Source organism: Brassica rapa, chromosome A03 (genome assembly GCF_000309985.2).
Source record: "Brassica rapa cultivar Chiifu-401-42 chromosome A03, CAAS_Brap_v3.01, whole genome shotgun sequence".
NCBI classification, from domain to species: domain Eukaryota; kingdom Viridiplantae; phylum Streptophyta; class Magnoliopsida; order Brassicales; family Brassicaceae; genus Brassica; species Brassica rapa.
This window is the reverse complement of record NC_024797.2, coordinates 9,319,961-9,341,790: the sequence shown is the minus strand read 5'-3', so window position 1 is coordinate 9,341,790 and position 21,830 is coordinate 9,319,961. Positions and strand designations below refer to the sequence as shown.

The 21,830-nt window shown below is 35.7% G+C and overlaps 4 protein-coding genes across 7 annotated transcripts; 2 read left to right on the top strand and 2 right to left on the bottom strand.

Annotated features, from left to right (window-relative positions):
• The first annotated feature begins 2,120 nt into the window (after positions 1 to 2,120).
• On the top strand, positions 2,121 to 4,608 carry LOC103857729 (L-type lectin-domain containing receptor kinase IV.1). The gene has a single exon (XM_009134954.3). It carries the CDS (start codon positions 2,437 to 2,439, stop codon positions 4,465 to 4,467), a length of 2,031 nt encoding a protein of 676 aa, XP_009133202.2. The 5' UTR covers positions 2,121 to 2,436; the 3' UTR covers positions 4,468 to 4,608.
• Positions 4,609 to 4,854: 246 nt separating this feature from the next.
• Positions 4,855 to 10,177, top strand: LOC103857727 (protein CER1-like 2). The gene is made up of 9 exons (XM_009134951.2): positions 4,855 to 6,936; positions 7,158 to 7,602; positions 8,024 to 8,243; positions 8,451 to 8,829; positions 8,918 to 9,025; positions 9,137 to 9,337; positions 9,490 to 9,588; positions 9,682 to 9,855; positions 9,936 to 10,177. Exons 1-9 carry the CDS (start codon positions 6,877 to 6,879, stop codon positions 10,116 to 10,118), a joined length of 1,869 nt encoding a protein of 622 aa, XP_009133199.1. The 5' UTR covers positions 4,855 to 6,876; the 3' UTR covers positions 10,119 to 10,177.
• On the bottom strand, positions 10,176 to 14,281 carry LOC103857728 (phosphoribosylaminoimidazole carboxylase, chloroplastic). 4 transcript variants are annotated; one of them, XM_033286761.1, is made up of 17 exons: positions 13,916 to 14,281; positions 13,516 to 13,798; positions 13,163 to 13,375; positions 12,961 to 13,072; positions 12,817 to 12,879; positions 12,600 to 12,738; positions 12,465 to 12,520; positions 12,308 to 12,381; positions 12,066 to 12,213; positions 11,823 to 11,996; positions 11,642 to 11,729; positions 11,436 to 11,546; positions 11,220 to 11,326; positions 11,028 to 11,145; positions 10,843 to 10,937; positions 10,651 to 10,757; positions 10,176 to 10,569 (listed from the first exon to the last, which is right to left on the bottom strand). In XM_033286761.1, exons 2-17 carry the CDS (start codon positions 13,731 to 13,733, stop codon positions 10,476 to 10,478), a joined length of 1,917 nt encoding a protein of 638 aa, XP_033142652.1. In that variant the 5' UTR covers positions 13,734 to 13,798; positions 13,916 to 14,281; the 3' UTR covers positions 10,176 to 10,475. The 4 variants fall into 4 exon arrangements, with proteins under 4 accessions (XP_033142652.1, XP_033142651.1, XP_033142650.1 ...); XM_033286760.1 differs by having other exon boundaries at positions 13,516 to 13,744; positions 13,916 to 14,218; XM_033286759.1 differs by having other exon boundaries at positions 13,516 to 13,733; positions 13,916 to 14,191.
• Positions 14,282 to 18,184: 3,903 nt separating this feature from the next.
• Positions 18,185 to 20,687, bottom strand: LOC103857726 (scarecrow-like protein 9). The gene is made up of 2 exons (XM_009134950.3): positions 18,567 to 20,687; positions 18,185 to 18,477 (listed from the first exon to the last, which is right to left on the bottom strand). The coding sequence occupies exon 1, from the start codon at positions 20,632 to 20,634 to the stop codon at positions 18,613 to 18,615; it is 2,022 nt and encodes a 673-aa protein (XP_009133198.1). The 5' UTR covers positions 20,635 to 20,687; the 3' UTR covers positions 18,185 to 18,477; positions 18,567 to 18,612.
• Positions 20,688 to 21,830: the final 1,143 nt, after the last annotated feature.

Below are 21,830 nucleotides of genomic sequence, written 5' to 3'. Positions count from 1 at the left end.
ATTTATTTCGGGTTTAATATAGTTGTAAGAATCTATAAAATTGAATGTAAAGTTATATTACGTTTTTCTATACCTAAAATTAATTATGATGAGGTAAACGAAAAACATACTCAAATTTTAAGCAATTACCACCATCAAATTATTAAAATAAAAATAACAAAAAAAATTATTTAATATTTTGTGTCCTATATACACTTTATTAAATTTGAATGTTTTCATACGTAGAGAAAAATAACAATCTAAAAACACATAATTGATTTTAAATTACAAACATTTTATTATTTTAGATATTTAACTCCGTACAAAGCGCAAATTATCACCTAGTACTCCATTACATCTTAAACTTTCCTTGATAACGTGTTAGTTTAATTCTGGCGCCCTTTATATAATCATCTATTAGTATGTTTATGTTACACACATCACCACGAGATTCTACGCAAGATCAAGTTAAAAGTGAGCATAATTAGTTCAAAAGGATTTTACATATTAGTTAAACTATTGCCTCACACACATATATATCTCAAATCAATCATGTAAAATCTATTTTCAGTATGAAATCCCTAATAAAACTTATCCATTTGTCGTTTTTTCAGAAAACTTATCCATTTGTTAGTTTGATTTTCGTGGTACAAAAGAAATGATCCTCACGTGAGCTTACAACTAGAATAATAATAATTTCTAAAATATTCTCATTTTAAAAAAAAATTTAAAATATTTATAAGTCTCAAATGCCATTTGTCTTTCATTTACTGGTTTATTTTCTTAATAATAAATACTTAATGTGTAGTGAACGAAGGTTCAACGTTAACTATTAGAGCATATCTTACCAAAACCTCTAATAGTTTTTTTTTTCAAAACCTCTAATAGTTAACGTTGAACCTTCTTTCACTACACATTAAGTATTTATTAGTTAGTTGAAAATACTAGTGCCGAATATCCCCTATATATTAAAGGAGAAGCACTTTTAAAACTTACCATAAAAGTTTATTGGCAAGGAATGTGACGTGGTGACGTGGTTTCACGAAAAGCTTTTATTTAGTAAAACGCTTAGGTGTCATGCAGAGAACGCTTCTTACCAAAACTGTAAATTTAATGCGTTCACACTAACATTCCTTTAAAAAAAACTTCATACCATCTTTATCATTATTTTTCTCGACGAACACTTTTAAGTGATAAACCTTCAGCTTCAACTTTGATTAGTTGATTTATCAATCGTCTCAATATAATCATAGCATCAATAAAGCTTCCTTATTTCTCTATATGTTTCTGTTAAAAACGATAACCCATTTGATCTATCGCCATTAAGTCGACTGATTCGTAGAGACGACAAAATGATGAAACTTTAGTATGATGCCAAGTGTTAATGAAATAACCATTTTCTCCATACATACCTTCATGCATTTAGTAGAGCACTCGCGTTCTTGAGAACCGTCTCTCATTACTGAAAGAGGACGTTGAAAATATATTTCTAGATAAATGTGTCATACTCGATTTTGTTACTGCTCGATGAGGTGATATCTGTTTCGAGGAGATTGAATCACTGTAAATCGTCTCAGTTTAGTGTATTAGTCTTCTCGAACAAGCAATATAAGCATTCGAGTGTCACCACCTTCACCGCCATGGGAGCTCTGCATTAGACGACTTTGAAAATGAGGAAAAAATTTCAGGAACGAACCACCAGCAAGTCTCACATGCTGGTCACATCCAGAACAACCTTTACAATTTAGAAGATCGAATAACTTTCATTTTTTTTATTATGCAACTATGTTTTCTGAATTTAAAAAAGCTATACTTTTTTTGTTTCACACATTTATTGTTTTGTTTATAATATGTTATTGATCCATATTTTTTTCGATTTTATTTATTAAATCCCTAAATCCATAACTATTACAACGTGATAAGCGAAATAAAAAAAAATATTTTCCAAAGCTTCTTCTCAAATGCAAACACCATATATCAAATTTTAATATTAGTGCACCCATTATACCTTTAGTTCTATCTAACTATCGCTTAAAGTATATCTTATGTTATACATAATCATAATATATCATTTCAACATTAATATAGACATCTTATCCCGCGTAAAGCGCGGGTTACTATCTAGTGTTCTGTAAAACTAAAAAACATCCTTATAGTTACAGCATCACGAGCGTGATAGATGGCTGATTTTATAACTGGTATGAGTTAAATAATCTTTAACCTTGGAAGTTGGAACACATATCACCTACTTTGATTAATATTCTTAATCAAGAGCAGTCCCCACAAAGAACAAAAAACTTGCTTTTCTAGAAAGAAAAAAAAATAGAAAAAGACTTGCCCACTCTCTCCAATATCATTAAGTATATTTCTTTCTTCAACCACTCTATATAATAAACTCAAATAATATCAAAAAGGAATCTACAAAAAACACATAGAGCAGAGAAAAAAGAGGAAGCCATGTTCTTGAAGCTTATCACCATCTTCTTCTTCTTCTTCAACCTCCTCTTTCAATCCCAAGAAACATGTTCCCAAAGTACCAACTTCACTTACAACGATGGCTTTAACCCACCCACTGACATATCCCTCCAAGGGATCACCACCGTCACACCAAACGGTCTCTTGAAACTAACCAACTACACCGTTCAGAAAACCGGTCACGCCTTTTACACCAAACCGATCCGGTTCAAAGACTCCCCAAATGGCACCGTTTACTCATTCTCCACAACCTTTGTCTTTGCTATTCACTCCCAAATCCCTATCCTTAGCGGTCACGGCATCGCCTTCGTCGTCGCTCCTAACCCTAGCCTTCCTTACGCGACGGCTAGCCAATACATCGGTCTCTTCAACATCACAAACAACGGCAATGACACGAACCAAGTCTTCGCCGTGGAGCTCGACACGATCCGGAGCACAGAGTTTAACGACACTGATGATAACCATGTCGGAATCGATATCAATAGTTTGAAGTCGGAGAGAACCTCGTTAGCCGGGTGGTGGGACGAGAAGGGACAGTTCAAGAATCTGAGTCTGATCAGTCGTAAGCCGATGCAAGTCTGGGTCGACTACGACGGTGGCTCGCACAAGATCGATGTCACGATGGCTCCGTTCAACGAGGACAAACCTAGAAGACCGCTTGTGTCGGCTGTAAGAGATCTTTCTTCGGTTATACGCCAAGACATGTTTGTCGGTTTCTCGTCCGCGACAGGTTCTGTTCTGTCGGAACATTTTATCCTCGGGTGGAGTTATAGGGTGAACGGTGAGGCCCCACCTTTGGCTTTATCGAGACTTCCGAAGCTTCCTCGTTTCGAACCTAAAAGAATCTCTGATTTTTTCAAGATCGGGATGCCGTTGATCTCCCTCTTCTTGATCTTCTGTTTCATCTTCCTCGTCTGTTTCCTCGTGAGGAGGAGGAGAAAGTTCGCGGAGGAGATGGATGATTGGGAGAAAGAGTTTGGCAAGAACAGGTTCAGGTTCAAGGATTTGTACTACGCGACCAAAGGGTTCAAGGAGAAGGACTTGCTCGGAACCGGCGGGTTTGGGAGTGTTTACAAAGGTGTGATGCCTGGGACGAAGCTGGAGATCGCCGTGAAAAGAGTCTCTCACGAGTCGAGACAAGGGATGAAAGAGTTTGTGGCGGAGATTGTGAGTATTGGTCGGATGAGTCATCGGAACTTAGTCCCTCTCTTGGGGTACTGCCGCAGGAGAGGTGAGCTTCTTCTTGTGTATGACTTCATGCCTAATGGGAGTTTAGACAAGTACTTGTACAACACGCCAGAGGTAACCCTAAACTGGAAGCAGAGGATCAAGGTGATTCTAGGGGTTGCTTCTGGATTGTTCTACCTTCATGAGGAATGGGAACAAGTGGTGATTCATCGAGACGTTAAAGCCAGCAACGTTTTGTTAGATGGAGAGCTTAATGGAAGACTCGGAGATTTTGGTTTGGCTCGGTTGTATGATCACGGGTCGGATCCTCAGACCACGCACGTTGTTGGAACATTGGGATACTTAGCTCCTGAACACACTCGGACAGGGCGTGCAACAACGGCTACCGATGTTTTCGCGTTTGGAGCGTTCTTGCTAGAAGTCACGTGCGGGAGACGTCCTATAGAGATCAGGCACGAGATCGATGAGACGTTCTTGCTCGTGGAGTGGGTGTTCGGGTTATGGAACAAGGGAAACATCTTGGATGCTAAGGACCCTAACATGGGTTATGAGTATGACGAAAAGGAGGTGGAAATGGTTCTGAAGCTAGGTCTCTTGTGCTCTCACCCGGACCCGAGGGCTAGACCAAGTATGAGACAAGTGTTACAATATCTAAGAGGAGATGCAAAGTTACCAGATTTGTCTCCTTTGGACTTTTCGGGGAGTGGGATGATACTTGGGCTCCAAGACGGGTTTAGCGAATTAGGGATGTCGTATTCTTCCTCTGTCTTTAAAGGGTTTACCGGTGGATCTATAGCTGATTCTCTACTTTCCGGTGGGAGATGAATGTTTCATATATTAAGATGGTTTTTGTGTGTTTTGTATTTCATATCTAGTTCTTGACGATAGGGGACTGTGTAAACTATATTTTCGGTGTATGTTAAGGTAAAATTTAAACTTTTATCTAAAGAATTGATTATGACCAATGTTTTTAGATGAAACGCGTACATGTATTAGAGGTACAATCTAACCATTTAAAATTAACTAGCCTTCAAAATTGATCTTTGTGCAATGTGCTGCTGCTTCTAACATGTTATTTACTATGTATAAAACTATTCCTTCTGTTTTGATAAAAAGAAAAAGGAATCCTTCTGTAACATCTGCTCCAAACGATCAAAAAGATATTCACTTGTTAGAAAACAAAAACAAGTTAACTCATGTTCTTACTAGAAGACGTGTGAGGTAAACGACGACCTATTGAGAGAGAGCTACAATGATAATTATGAGACGCTTTGCTCCTGGATTGGGTTTCCGGGATTATGGAAAAACAAGGGAAACATATATGCTAGAGGGGAAATTTGTAAATACCGTAGGTCATGAGGTACATTTGAAAATTTTAGTCTGGGCAAATTTGAATATACCGTAAGTCGTTGGGCAATTTTGTAAATACCATAAGGCATGAGCGAAAGTTGTAAATATTCCAAATCGTGGAACAAATTTGGGAATACCCTAAATCGTTGGGGTATGGATGAATAAAGTAAGTTGTGTAAATTTGTTTAGGATAAGTTGTGCATCATATTATTAAATAATTTGTAAATACTGTAAGTCGTGTGCTAAACTTAAAATATCGTAAATCATGGGGAATATAGTAAGTCGTGGGTACATTTGTAAATACCAAAGTTTGGGATAAATTTGTAAATACAGTAAGTCATGTGTAAATTTGTAAATACCGTAAGCCGTGGGCAACTTTGTAAATACTGTAAGTTATGGGGCAAGTTTTAGGACTGGTTAAGTAGAAGAATGCATGGCAAGTGCCTTGAGAGGTAAGGAAAAACTGAGACTTTCTAATTAGTAAATAACATGTAACAAGAAAATAACTTTTAAGCATCTTAAAACATAAGAGGAAGCAGTCTTGCAACACAAAATTTTGTTGTCTTGCAAACTTATAATTCTGATTTGATATGTTTAAAGATCAACATTTAAACTTTTAAGAGAGAAAAAGAAAAAAAAAACAACTTTTAAGGGAGAAAATTATTCATATGTTTTTAGATCCACCGTAAATACGATGAACATTTTACAGACTCGCCTTGTGGCTAAATTTAATAAAATATGATCAGAAAAAGGCAAAAGATGCTACAAGAATACGGCTAGCTAAACTGTGCTCAGAAGCAATTACAAGTAAATATGAGTAAATACATTTACTTGACCAAAACAGATACATATATTCAAAACTGTACATTTGGTCTTAACAGTTACCAAATTATATGACCAAGACATACATTTTATTGGTTTGTTGTATCGTGCAGATGTTATTTCACCATCAGGAATCAAATTCATACAGTACATATTGTTGACAAAATAATATAAGTTACACGCAGATTGGTGAGAGATGGCCTAAGCAAAGAAGACTAAATGATGGCAAGAGAATGAACTCATCTTTGTTCTTATCTCTCGCTTTCCAACTACCGATTTCCAAAGAGAATGTTTTCTTACCATATAACACATGCTATGATCATCCCTAAATCGGCCCAAAACATCGATTATTGTGATGTATATTTCAAATTCTATGCAATTGCTTATGTAACATATTAGTATTGTTAGTTTATCTTTAGTTCGTTTCATCTTACAGCAAAATCTTTAACTACCACAGTACCTTACTATTATATTTTGGCAGTTAGATTCACTTTCGGCTGTTGCTCCCCCTTTATCATATCGAGCGATGTGAAAGCGTATGGATAATATTTCATAATTGGTATTCAAAATATTTAATTAGTCCCTTCAAGATGGTTTATGAAAGAAATATTATATAGACCCCAGTTTCTGTGGAAAAGTAGCTCCAATTTTCAACAAGAAACCATAACCATTTTGAGACATGGGTACTAGACTCTTTACGTGTAAGACCGATTGTTCATGCAAATTGAGATTCTCATTTTTGATATAAAGACAGTAAAACAAAACAAAAACGGCAAGGAAACTTCTCAAATATACTAATATGGTAGCAATTTTTTGTAGTCAAATCAATAGCTTAGTATTGGGGATGCGTGCAGATTCAAGGACATTTAATGAGACCTCGTAATTCGTCACCAATAAAACAGATTATACTTACGGGAAAAGGAACCCTCACATGTGCCTCACATGTGATGTGAGTGTGATGCCCCCTATAACGTCTATGCATGTGTTTGTATATAAATACATACCCACAATCAAGCCCACTGGAAGGACGTGACTGAGTAGGCATCATTGTAGAGTGAAAAAATGGCGTCGAGACCAGGTCTTCTCACGGACTGGCCATGGACACCTCTTGGAAGCTTTAAGGTCTGTTTTACTGCTCTTATTGCTTCGTAGCATCTTTCTATATGCATCTATAGACAGTTGTTTGTTAAATTTTTTGGGCTTTCAACTTACATAAGTGAATTTACCTAAGTTTGTTATAATATTATTAGACTTTTTTATGGGATCTTTTCTCCAACTGTTTGTATCAACCATGCATGAACCATTAGTAATAATGTTCGTTTAAAATGTGGATAATATTGCAGTACTTGGTGGTGGTACCGCTGGTTATCGACAGCATCTACTCGTACGCGACAATGCGAGATATGGATAAACTTTTGATAGTGGCGGTAATGGTGGGGCGGATTGTTCACAGCCAGATGTGGATAAGTTATGCCCGCTACAAAACTGCGAAAGGAACCAAACGGATCGTGAACAAATCCATAGAGTTTGATCAAGTCGACCGAGAACGTACCTGGGACGATCAGGTCATCTTCAACACTCTTATTGTTTACTTAACCAAAGTGTATGTCTTAGGAACCAACACCGTTCCCTTTTGGCGACTCGATGGAGTGGTTCAAGTCGCTCTTCTCCATGCGGGTCCGGTTGAGTTCATCTACTACTGGTTTCACAGAGCCCTTCACCACCACTTCCTCTACTCTCGCTACCATTCACACCACCACTCATCCATCGTCACCGAGCCCATCACTTGTACGTACATATATAACACTTATACATACTTCCTAACAAAACATATAAAACTGTTTAAATTTCCCTATCTACTACTTCATTTGCCTGTTGCAAGTTTGAATGGTATATACTTGCCTAAATTTTAAATACTAAGTTATTTGGTTAAGACTTATTGCTTTTTATTTAGGTTCGAAAAAACTAAATTGTAAAAGTTCTATGTATATGTTGCTTAAGCAAAAAAAAAATATTTATGACAAATATATATTATTTTTAGTATATATATCTAATATAATAACGTGTACTATGATCACGTATGTTTTCACTGTTTAATATCAGATTGTTTAAGTATGCACAGAATTGTGTTTCATCAAAAACAGTTGTCTAAAAGATTTGCTACGATGACACTAATATAAAATAATATAATGCATAATTTTGATTGCAGCGGTGGTACATCCGTTTGCGGAGCACATTGGCTATACGCTAATCTTGGGGATACCTCTAGTAACGACTTTGCTATGCGGCACGGTCTCTGCTGCCTCCATTGCACTCTACATAACTTACATAGATTTCATGAACAACTTGGGTCACTGCAACTTTGAGCTCATTCCGAGATCTTTCTTCTCCCTTTTCCCTCCTCTTAAGTACCTCTGCTACACTCCTTCGTAAGTCCTTCAAGATCCACTAGAATAGTAGTATTTTCACCATTACAATTTTGTGTTACAATATTATTCCACTTTTAACAAATGAGTTTCAATTAAAACACTAGAAGTTTTTGGTTATCAAACACAAAACATAAATTATACACTATTAGGAATACCACATCGGCACACTGAAACAATTTTGACACTAAACGTATATAACTATTCCAGATTTCACTCTCTCCACCACACGCAATTCAGGACAAACTATTCTCTGTTCATGCCAATGTACGACTACGTTTATGGGACCAACGACAAGTGCAGTGACTCATTGTACGAATCATCGTTGGAGGAAGAAGAAGAGAAGCCGGACGCAATTCATCTCACCCATCTAACATCACTGGACTCTATATACCATCTCCGCCTTGGCTTTGCTTCCCTCTCCTCGCACCCCCTATCTTCTCGGTGTTACCTAGTCCTGATGAGACCATTCACTCTAATCATCTCCTTAATGCTAACTTCTTTCTCTTCTCGAACATTTGTCTTCGAGAGAAACCGCATTGGTGATCTCACCCTTCACTCCCATCTCCTTCCCAAGTTCTCCTCTCATGTTTGCCTCTACTCTCCCTTATCTAGTCTCTCTACAATCTATCATATAGTTACATGTCTTGTAATTAACTTTGTTCTGCAATCAACAGTACAAGTCGCGGCAGCAAAAGGAATCTATCAACAAAATGATAGAGGCGGCTATCCTTGAAGCGGAGAAGAAGGATGTGAGAGTAATGAGTTTGGGGCTACTGAACCAGGCATGCAATTAATAAATCAATTAGCTATTATTAAGTTGTAAAATTCTAACGAGAGGTAGACCCCATACATTATACATATTTAAACCCTAACTAATACTATAATATGGTTAGGGAGAAGAATTAAATGGCTATGGAGAAATGTACGTAAGGAAATATCCAAAGCTAAAGATTAGGATAGTAGATGGAAGCAGTCTCGCAGCTGCGGTGGTGGTTCATAGTATTCCTGTTGACACGAGAGAAGTTCTCTTTCGAGGCCGAATCACAAAAATTGGTCGTGCCATTGTCATTTCTCTTTGCCAAAATGGCATCAAGGTACCTATTTAAATATATAAAAATATATATGTTTATGTTTCTTTAGTTTTCAACAGTTATAAAAATCTCCTGAAGCGATTCTACATTTGACTGTAATAATTAGCTCGCATTTTAAATTTTTGGGATTCTTAATAAACTAAGTTAATAAATAGGTGATGGTTTTACGCGAGGAAGAGCATAGCATGCTAAACGGATTCATTGGCGGGCATTGCAAGGAAAATCTGGTCCTCACAACCAATTACTCCCCAATGGTATGTGACATTAGTACATCATAACAATCATTTTTCTAAAAGCTGATAAGTAGTATTTTCATAAAACTATGTAACATAATATATGATGCATAGATTTGGTTGGTGGGAGATGGGCTAAGCAAAGAAGACCAGAAGAAGGCAAGGAAGGGAACTCTCTTTATTCCTTTCTCTCAATTTCCTCCTAGTAAACTTCGAAAAGACTGCTTTTACCATACCACTCCGGCTATGATCATCCCTGACGCTGCCCAAAACATCGATTCTTGTGAGGTATATACATTTTAATAATTTTAGTAAAACTATCTTACAACTAACTATGATGTATAACACATATGTTGTATAAAATACAGAATTGGCTAGGAAGGAGAGTGATGAGCGCGTGGAGAGTTGGTGGGATAGTGCATGCGCTTGAAGGATGGGAGGAACACGAGTGTGGTCTTGAAGTTCCAATGGCTAATCCTCCAAGAGTTTGGGAAGCTGCTCTTCGACATGGTTTCAAACCACTGGTTTTGCCATCTTTAGAGACCAAATGATTGGGTAATTTATTGAAGGTTTGGTCTCAATTACAGTTTGTACTAAGCACCAAAAAGGAGTTTGTAAGAACATGTTCTATCCCATGTCTCTAAGGGAGGTTCATAATATTATAAAATAAAACATTGTGTGGATACCTCATCCAATAGTTTCTCAAGAACTGAAGCTAACTATCAGATCCCTCACCAGGACTTAGCTTGAGTCTCAAATAATTGTGGCTTAACTTGACAAAGCTAAACCGGAATTAGCCGTGACAACAACTCAAGATCCGAAACTAACTCTCAACAAGATCTTACTGGCAGCAAAATCGATCACTATGGAGTTCCCGGTAACCAATGAGGAGTTCTGACAAGTAATATTCACTGGTTCAAGTATGATTCCCAACCTTGACGCTCAAGTTTCTCACCTTTAACCATGTTCTCTTCTCTCATGTCTTCCTGGTACTGACTTATCCTGATCAAACCAAAACCCATGTCTTATTTATTCTTGTTTAAGCTGACTCTTATGTAACAAGAGAGAAATAAAAATAAGAACCTTGAGACGAGATCAGTATCAGAGATCCCCAGCATCCTGATAGCAAGCAAGGCTGCGTTGGTGGAGTTGTTTATAGCAACTGTGGCTACAGGAACACCTCTAGGCATCTTTTGTAACACCAATAAAAAGAATGTAAAAGGTTTGAATAATTGACAAAATGAAAGCGAATCTTGAAGTAAAGTGTGCGTGTACCTGAACAATGGAGAGAAGTGAATCAACTCCATCCAAACGGGTAGCACGTACAGGGACACCAATCACAGGTAAAGGAGTGAGTGAAGCAACCATACCTAATTTTCAAAAGAAAGAAAAGAGACGCATCTGTTTCGGAGAATCTAGTATTTTTAATGGACAAGATTGAGTTCATGTTTAAGACATACCTGGTAAGTGAGCAGCACCACCAGCACCTGCAATTATCACTTGGACTCCTCTACTATGAGCTGAGCTTGCATATGAAAACATCATCTCTGGTGTGCGATGTGCTGATACTATCTTCACCTGTAAACCAATGATGACTCATACCATTCGAGATTGCTAAAGCAATGATTAATGTCAAGTTCAAGTATTTTAACCTCATATGTAACAGCAAACATGTCGAGAATCTTGGCAGCATCTTTCATAATAGGAAGATCAGAGTCTGAACCCATGATGATACCAACACGAGGTGTCTCTGCAATGTGTAAAACAACATGCAACAAAACCTCAGTCAAATACATCTTAAATTCATGAAGGTTGAAGACATTTGTAAAGTAAAAGCCAATGGTTTAAGATACTATATGGAAACTTACCATGTACTTGATGGGTTTGCTCACTTAATATACATTGCAACCTTTGTTCCAAAACACCAATAGACTGCCCCACAAGAGTGATGTGTCCCATCTTCCGCTGTTTTCTCATTTCTGACAACAAGATTTCATCATATACAAGCTTTGTGAGTAACTATACACTTGACAAAAACACTAACGAGACAACAGTAAGAGAACAGGAATCTAACCTGGCTTGTCATACCAATGCACAGATGCACCTGGTACACTCAGAGCTCTTGCAATGAGCCGATGTGCCAATCTGAAACCAGCTTCTCCCTGAAACATCAAAATTGAAAACAAAACAACTCAAACTGATAAGAACAAGACACTTCAAAACAAATAAAGTAAAGCGGAAACATCCATTATTACATCATCTTCACCCAGAATATTGTACATAATGGAGGCAGGAGTTCTCATAGACGGATCACCGAGTGGAAGACCAACCACAGCTCGCAAGTGTTGTTCAAACTGTGAAGTGTAACATGACTCGATCGTTTGATGTCCACTGTTGTGTGGTCTAGGTGCAACTTCGTTTAGCAGGATCTGAGAGCGATTAAAACTCTGATAAGTACCAAAAAAAAAAATCAAAGAGCCTAAAATGTATGACAGTACCTGACCATCATCTGTCAAGAACAGCTCAACAGCAAAAACACCAGCGCCTTCTAAAGAACCAACAGCCTTTTGGGCAACATCAGTGGCAAGTTTGTTGATCTTCCAAGGCACATCTGCTGGTGCTTTAACTATATGGCATATGTTATCCCTAGAGAGTGCATTTCAATAAGGTCTATTAGTAGAGAAGTAAACCTTTCAATCTTATAAATCACATTAAGACCAGTTTTTTTTTTGTTTGTTACCTGTGAACAGTTTCAACAACTGGATAACAAACCATGGAACCATCTCTTCCCCTAGCCACAATAACAGCCAACTCCTAAAAGTTTTATATGTAAATGATTATAAACATCAGAGGGTGATAAGTTACTTAAGCAAAAGAGGTTGTGATCATCACTTTACCTTTACAAAGGGTGCCCATTTCTCAACGTACAAACCACGACTGAAACCTCCAAGAGCTGAATAAAAAAATCGAAGCAAAGGTTGCTAACTAGAATCTGTGAGACCACTTTGTATATCGTTTAGTGAAGGCATTACCAGTTACAGCAGAAGTAAGCGCGTCTTGGCTATTAGCAACTGCATTTCCTCGTCCATCATAAGCTAATCTCTTGCTCTTGATCATAAGAGGGTAACCAAAAAGTTCACCTGCTCTTTCAGCTCCTTCAATATCGCTTATCTATAACATCAAGGCTTAGGGGTTAAAGATACTTAACAAACTCCTAATGATTCATGGAAACATAAGCAAAGGCCTAACCTCCATAAACTCTGGAAGTGGGATGCCATGCCGAGAGAAATGAACTTTTTGTATGTATTTATCCTGAAAAAAACATCAAACTGCCTTACACAAAACATATTGCTTGAAAAGTTTCAATTACTCATCACACTTCAGTTAAGAAACCTGTATTATCCTGATAGTAGAGGCTTTTGGTTGGACATCTACTCCTTGTTTCTCAAGCTTCTCTAGTGTTTCAACGTCAACATGTTCAATTTCTACTGTCAAGACTCCACATCTAACTACGGCAATAAAACAAAATCATCCATCAATATTGTTACAGACAATAACAATGGAGAACCTAACGCATTAAAGCAACAGAAGGGACCTTTTTGCAAACTCTTCAACTGTAGCACTGTCGTCAAAGCTATCAACCATGTGGCCATAAGCTAATGAGCTTGCTGAACAGTTCTTTGAAGGATCTAGAATCATAACCTTGATGGCCATTTGAGAAGCAGCTTGGCAAAGCATGCGACCTAACTGTCCACCTCCCAACACTCCCACAATGATCTCAGAGACTCCCTTGATATGTGTATCCTCGCTTTCAAAGAGAAAAAGCAAAATAACATTAGAACAACTTTCAATTTTGCTAGACAATCACACTAGCCAAGATACAAGAACCGTTATGATGTGACGACATTATACTCCAAACACATGGGGAGCTACAGGGGACATAGGTACCTGATAGGAGAAGCCTCGTGAGAGCTACACGCTAACACCGGGTTGAATTTCTCAGAAGAAGAATAAGTAAGACCCTTCTGAAGATTCGCCATGGTGAAGGAGTTGGTTTTGCTAACTGGAAGAGATCCAACTCTGGAAGTGAAGCGAGGAGTGTAAAGGACAGGACTTGGATTCCCAGAGACAAGAACAGCAGCTGAGCTCTGTTTCAGAAGCAACATCTAGAACATAGCTGCAGTATTAGCAACCAATACAAACAACTAGATTCATCATCGCATACTGAACTCTGTATTCAGTTCCGTTCAAAGAAGAAGAAGAGTGCTTAGACCAAAACCTTAAGTCAGTGCCAATAGCTAAACCAATGACACTTTAAAATGCAAATTGAGAAGAAAACTAAACCAACCTGGTTTCGAGCTGTGGCTTGACAAGGAGAAAGAGGATGCGAGAAGTTAAGCTTCGAAGGTTCGATTTTTATTTGAGGGAAACAAAACCCATTAACTCACTCACACAGAGAGAGAGAGAGGATGCGAGACTAACTCAAACTCAAACTCAGGTGGTTCTTAAGAGAAGAGTTTTGGGAAAGATACAATACGGTTTGAACAGTACCATCCCTAAATAATCGGTTCGCAAGTTTTACCGGTCTATTCTATATTATTAAAATAGAAGTCATGTGCAATTTTTTAATTTGGACTATTCTTAAGAAAAATTGTTTAAATTATTTTTTGTATAAATAGTTGAAATATTTGAATTACTTAAAAACAAACAAATCAAATAGATATTTCTACATTTTCTCTGAAATTGTAATCTGAATAAAAATCTTTTCATATATTTTTTTTAAATATAATATATATTTCATTTTTCATTAAAATAAAAATTTAAATATTTAATTAATTTCGTATTTATTTAAAATAAATGTACATTTTATTTTTCACTTAAACAAAAAATTTAAATGTTTAGTTAATTTCGTGTTAATTTAAAAAATCAAATGTATATTTCATTTTAACTAAAAAAAACTATTTAAATATCTAATTAATTTTGTAACTATAATTAATCTCATGTACACTTTTTATTAAACTTCCGATATATATTTAATATGATAATTTTCAATAAAAGTTTTGATTTTTAATCAATAAGGTTTTTCAATTTTGATTTTTGTATCACATGATTTAAGATATGCTATCACTGAAAATTTAAAACAAATAAATTAAATTACTGCATCTGAACTATAAAATTGTTGTGTTTCAAAATGTTATATTAAAAAATTACTAAGATGATAAATATTATAATTAATCATGTAAAACAAATAATTATGTGTATAAAAATAAAAATAATCACCCACACGGTTGTGCGGATCAAGCGTTAGTGTTAAAGTTAAGTTCAAAACAAATCTAGTGTTTAAGCGGCCTGAGATGATGAATGTAACTTTTAACTTTGTCTTATCTTCATTGCTGTTTTATGTCTACTAATAAAATAAAAAGCAATGCATTTAAATAGAGGACATATATATATTGAAGAAGGATTGGATAAATATATGTAAGATGATAAAGTTGCATATTATTATTACATGTATAAAGTTGGATATTATAAAATGTTCTACAGCTTATATATGGTCACATTCACCAATAGCAACTGCTTCATCACACTAGGCTTAATCTCACCTTCCTCCGCCACGATACCGCTCTGGCAGAGGTGCCAACGAAGAATTGGCCGAATAATACGACCTCGAGCCTGTGGATACAGATTTATTAACTAAACTCTGTGAATGTGATTGTGGTTGAACAGTAGTTGTTTCCGTGGCCGGAGGAACATTGTTTCCACTTCCTTTGGTGCAGCAGCAGCAGATATTCCCCATGACTGAGTGATGTAAGACTCAAAAAGTGATGTCTTTCTGCGATGAAAGCAAAGTTCGGCTTTTATATTAACTGTGTTGTGGTTGGTGGAAAACATTTGTGTAAAGTTTGACTTTGGCGGGACTACATATCAGTCAAAGTCAAAATTTGCTTTATTTCTTTGATATTCTAATTTTGTAATGTTTGATTATAGAAAGTATCCCACCAATTATACAACAAAATCAATACTATTAAAAATGAACGAGTTTTAATAAGTCTACCTATGAAAATCATTTTGGATATTTTCTTTTTTTCATTTTTTTTGTCTTACCTTCTATATGTAACAATATATGACAAGATATTTAACTCTATATATGTGCCCGTTTTTTACTCTAACTACCAGACTGGTTATATTATTATAATTCTAAACCGTTTAATGGATTAGTAAACCATCATACCAAAACAAAATAAATTATAAGAGCCACACACTATTTCTAAACCGTGACATATTATAGTTATGAAACTAACAGTTTGTACGAAAACTAACTTCGATTATATGACCCACCAGCTATTTCTAAACCTGTAACATATTATACTTATTAAATTAATACAAAAATTACACTTCAAACATGATTTGTATTAAAGACCTAAGACACTATAGGTTATACGATAATACCACATTATTCATCACATCTTTATCCTGCCATCGTGCAACTTCTGTTTGTTAAAATGAAAAACCTTCTTGGATGTTTCACACTGTTTTTACATGTCTTCTCTTCCTGAGTGAAAAACCGTATATGTCAACACATTATTCAATATCACTTATTAAAATATCAATCTTGTCTGTATAAAAAAAAACTTAAAACACAATAGCTTATACATACCACAATGTTCATCAGATAGTATTTACATAATTTATACAATTAACTTCAAATACATCACCATCGTACAATATTTTGTTACCAACGTTGCTAATCACATTTTTTAAAGATTAACTTCAATTTACAATTTTAAACGATAAGCTTTGTTGCTAATCACATATTTAAAATTTAAAATTTAAGTTCGTAACAAACGATGACACTTAAAATTCTGATGACTTCCTCTACAAGTTTATTTAGTACGGCCAATTGCATAATTTACCTTAATTCTATCAACCAAAATATCTAATCGATTCTACTTATATTTTTTACCAAGATTTTCGATAACCTACATTGATTACAATATATTCTATCATAACTTATCTTAACCTACATCGACAATAAATTTATATTCTTTTCATTACATTAATAACGGTTTTTTTATTTTAATGTGTTTTTACCATATTCGTTTTATTATATCCTAACTTGACTCTATACGAATAACTGGATCTATCGAGAAGTCTGAATAGGATATTAAAACTTAGTGAAAACATTGTATCGGAGTGAAAAATAATAATAGAACAACTTTTAAATATTATAGATATCTAATAAATATATATAAATTCATTTAATATTGGCGTATCGATTAACAAAACCATATACGCTTCTTAGGCGCGGATCAAAATCTAGTTACTTCATTCATAGTCCAAACAAGATATGATGATTTGGGCTCTAGCCAAAGCGTACATAACTGTAGTTGTAAAATTGTATAAAATATTAAATACTGGTTAGGATATAGCGGGCTAGACATTGTATATATAAATTATTTTTATATATTATATATTTCTTTTTATATATTATGAAATAATTAATATATACTAAATAATTAATAAGTCAGTAACTATTACATATATAATTAAATTGGTGAGAACACATAAATAAATTTTATTAATCCAAACAATTATTTTTTCTATTTTATATGGTATATAATTAATTTAAATGATATTAATACATATATATAGATTATATTTTTATATTGATATGTATTAAATAATGTTTTCTACTCATATAATTTTTTGATCTTTTGTATCTTTTTATAAAAAAAACTTTAAATCACTTAACAAAAACAATTTTGTGTGATGGTTAATAGTTTTAGTAATTTATATATTTTTTTTAAACTCAATGCAAAATTTTAATTTTAAGTTGTCAATATTTGTTCAAAGCTTTTATCAAAAAAGTTGACCAACGCAAATTTTGAAATTAAATATTTTATTTATTTTATATGTTATATAGTTTAATTTAAACAATATATATATATATATATTTAATCATAATATTTATTAGATAATACTTCTTACTTATATGATTTTTTGTAATTATTTGTTCTTGTCATAAGAAAAAAAAATTAAATCATAGATCACAAAAATTTCAACATGAAATTTTTAACAGTTTTAGTAATTTAATAATTTATAGTCATTTTAAAAATTCAAAATATAACAATAAGAAAAGGATTCATTTGGATTAAAAATTAATAATTTATTCAGTTGTGTTCACTATGATAAGAAAAGGATTCATTTACTATATCATCATCCATTAATCTTTTCTCCTAATCTAAGGTGTCCTATTCGAGCAGGCGTTGCAGCTTCAGGAGGCAAAACTAAAAGCACTTTGACCTGGCTTCAAAGCCCGAAGGAACAGGCACTCCAACAAAGGACTTGAAGGTGCTTTTCACTCAAGTAACCACTCGGTTCTGATACTCAATTTAGTGTTTTTTCATATCTTTGCCCTTGTAGCAGAGTCGTAGGATTTGAGAATGAGAGGAATGAGTTCTTTGTGTGTCTGAACGGGCTTATTCTATATCTCAAGGGGTCTTGCCCGAGATTCTAAGTAACATCAAAAAGCCTTTGAAATATATTTAGAGATCATCAAAACTAGCAAATAGTGATGAAGGACCACAACTAATAACTAGGAGCTCAGATTCCAAGCTGAAGAATTTTCCAGAAATAGTATTAGCAACGCATCTTATTTCAATGTAGCATTGGTCCTCGTGTGTACATTGGAGAAGTAAAAACCTCCTTTCAAAAACCATATTTTCTCTAAGCTTCCTCTTATACGTGTTACAATCTAAGACAAGTTAACTCTGCTAGCAATATACAAACTCTCGCAATCTCATCATCCCTAGCTACAAGAATAACGTTAGGAGAACCTAGCTGAGTATGTCATAAAATGTTGACTTACATAAAATGTGATTCTTCAGGCGCAGCACTCTAATCTTTCATCTGCAAAAGAGATTGACAGTCTCAGTACAATGTCTCGAAAGAAGCAGATGGTGTTTACAAGGCAATGTGGATATGAATCTGAGCTGTACCTATAGAAAAAGAAAAGAAATGGTCGCTGTTATGCCCACCACAAGGTCAAGCCTTGGACTCTGGTTTCCAAACAGAGAGAGCCATTACGGTTCTTCCTTTCCAGCCTTGCAACAGCCACCGGTTATCTTGATCGATCACAAAGTCCTTGTGGTAGAATGTGTTGACCTTACGCAGTGATGTCTTCATAATGTCCGGGTCAAACGGGACTTGCACCAACCCTGACCTCATAGCTCTGACATGCCACTGCTTATATGTCTCAGGCCTCTCCACTCTTTCCCAACCTTCGCAGGCAATCACATTCAATGCCTCTCTCCCAAAGACCTCCATCTCAAGAAACATCCTCTCTTCGTCTTCCCGTGGCACAATAGTCTCAAGCATGTCGAAAATCGATGAGAAATGAAAAAGAGCCTCGCGAAACCGTGTCACGAAGAAGGGGGCGTTGTATGCACCATTGACAATGCCGAAGACGAAAAGATCAGGATTGATCTTCCCTATCAAACTGAGAACAGCGTCTCTACAGCTCTCTACTTTGACCGACTCGTCATGCAAATTCTCAGCTCTGTACAGACAATTAACAACAGTGATCTCATCCCTGTCTATATCAAGATCTTCAAGCTGAACAGCATCCCACTTTTTAGCAATGGCTTTATACTCAAACGGCACACCAAACTGTTCAGCATACGCTGCTAACCTCTCACCAGTCTCTTCAACCCGCTGCGTAGGACGAAACCCTGGCTGAGGAAACTCAATCCCGGTGACCCGAACCTTCGGTTTTCCATATATCGAAAACCGGTGGATAAGAGTTGGCCACTGGAAACCATAGAGGATACCAAAGTCGATAACATGAACTCTAGGAGAGTTTCCGACAAGATCTCGTATCGTCTTATTGGTAATGAAATAAGATAGCTTCCTGAAAGGGCAACACGCAAGGAAAAGCTGGTGAGCCTTGAGCACAGCTGCAGCAGACCTCGGTTTACTCACAATCCCTTTGTAAATCTGGCTTCCTGTACCGGCTAACCGCGCCTCAAGACCATTAGCAAAACAATGAGCCAGCCTCTGGTTCCCATCACCAAACGGCGTCGAGTGCTGCCGTATCTGCTTCAGCAACTGCCCTGCACATCTGCTGTCATCAGCTGCAACAGCTTGAGCACAATGTATCAAAAGACTCCTCAAGTCCACAACTTCTTTCTTCACCCCTCCTCCTCCTCGGCCTCGTCCTCTTCCTCTGGCTCGTCTCTTCCCTTCTTGAGGCGCTGAGGCTTTCTTCTTCCCCACTCCTTTCTTCAAAACTTCACGCAACGCGTCAAACTCCTTCATGCTCTCCCCTCCTGGGACATGAACCAAGATCTTGTCCACCACATCAGACCTCAAAATCGTCTCGGAGAACACTGCAGGCAGCTTGCTGCACCTCTCTTCTTCGCCGCTGTTAGGGTTTCTCCTTCCTTTGCTCCTACTGTCTTCTCTGAAGTTCACAATCATCTCATTTCTCTCGCTTCCTTCTTCAACCCCACGCCTAAACAGCCACACAGACTGATCCTCCCTACTAGCATTCGACGATTCATGTACACCGTACGGAGACTGAGGAACACTCAGAACAGGAGAACAACGACTCTGAGGATTCCGAAAATCCAACGTGAAGCCACCACCACTCATCGGCTTCATTCCGCCGCTCATAAACCCGCCGCCGGAGCCGTTACGATCCCCGGCGGGAACAACGTGGTCAAGATTCTCGACGTAAGGCGAGCTACGCTCGGGGGAGGGAGGATACTTCTTACCGATCGCTTCGTAGAGAGATCGCTCGGCGGCTACGAGATCGAGAGACTCCTGAAGCATACAGACTCTATCGTCCATGTCTTCCTCCATCAGAATCTGGCTAATGTAGCCTAGAACGGCGTCGGAGAAGTCGAACTCGTCGGCGGGATCTTCTTCCTCTCCCGCCGCTGACGTCACGAAGGCGTTTTGGTTGTTGGAGAGGCCGTGACTGTAGTTGTAACCGTCGAAGAGTGTTAGAGATGAAGGTTGATCGGGTAAGCGGGGTCGATCAACCGGGGCTGGATCAGTAATCATTTGGATTGTTGTTTGAGAGAGCAAGTTTGAATCCGATGATGACTAGGGAAGAAGACGACGAAGAGAGTAGTAACGAGTGGAGGGGACCAGAAGGAAAAGAGGAATCGAATAAATGCATTTTGTATATTTAATTTTTAATACTAATTTGTTTATTACAAATTACAAAAGTTATTTTAAAAACCGACAATTATGTATATATACTATGTTTAGTTGTTCAGAAAAAAAGAAGATTATACTATGTTTCAGAAACCCTTCAGTAACTAGACGTTTTATATAACAAAATAAGCGTCAAAATAGATTATTCGAGATCATTAACATTTAAAAATTATTTGTATGTTTTATATTTATATCAGGCATTTCAATATTTTGTGTTTAATTATTTTGAAAATAAATAAAAATTTAAGTATTAAAATCAAAATCAAATAATTTAAATTTATATTAAAAACAAGGAAATTGAGCATTTAATTATAAATAAACTGACAATGAAATTGATATGATTAAATTACTCGTAAAATTATTTTAATATAGTAGATCAGTTAGATTAATTAAAATGGATTTATGATTATATAAAATATTTTAAAAAAATATTTAATTCTTAAGAATATTATTTTGGCATTGACCGAATTTTATAATACTTGGGGTGTTATTCAATTAGGTGGTGTTATTCAATCATGTATTTTAATATAGCTTAAATCTAAAAACAATCCACCATTATTCGAATGATGATTATAAATTATATTTTAAAATCTATTGTTATTCACTGAATGATTTAAATCATGTTTTTAAAATCTAGTATTATTTTTTTAAGAATTTTAAAATTCTTTGTATTTTGGATTGATTTCAAATTATTTACTATAGAGCCTCATGAATAAACTATTGAACTCAAAATTCAATACATATTGCAGAGATTTTAGAATTCATCAATTTAAACTATCTTAAAATCTTGAAATTTGATACATTACAAAACATTAATAATTGATTTTAAATCACTAATTTATAACAAACAATTATTATTATTAATGTTTTGTAATCTATCAAATTTTAAAATTTTAAAATAGTTTAAGTTGATGGATTCTAAAATCTCTGCAGTATACATTGGATTTTGAGTTTACTCATTTATTCATGAAGTTTCACTAAAAATTATTTGAAATCAATCCAAAATACAAAGGATTTTTAAAAAAAATTAAAAAAATAAC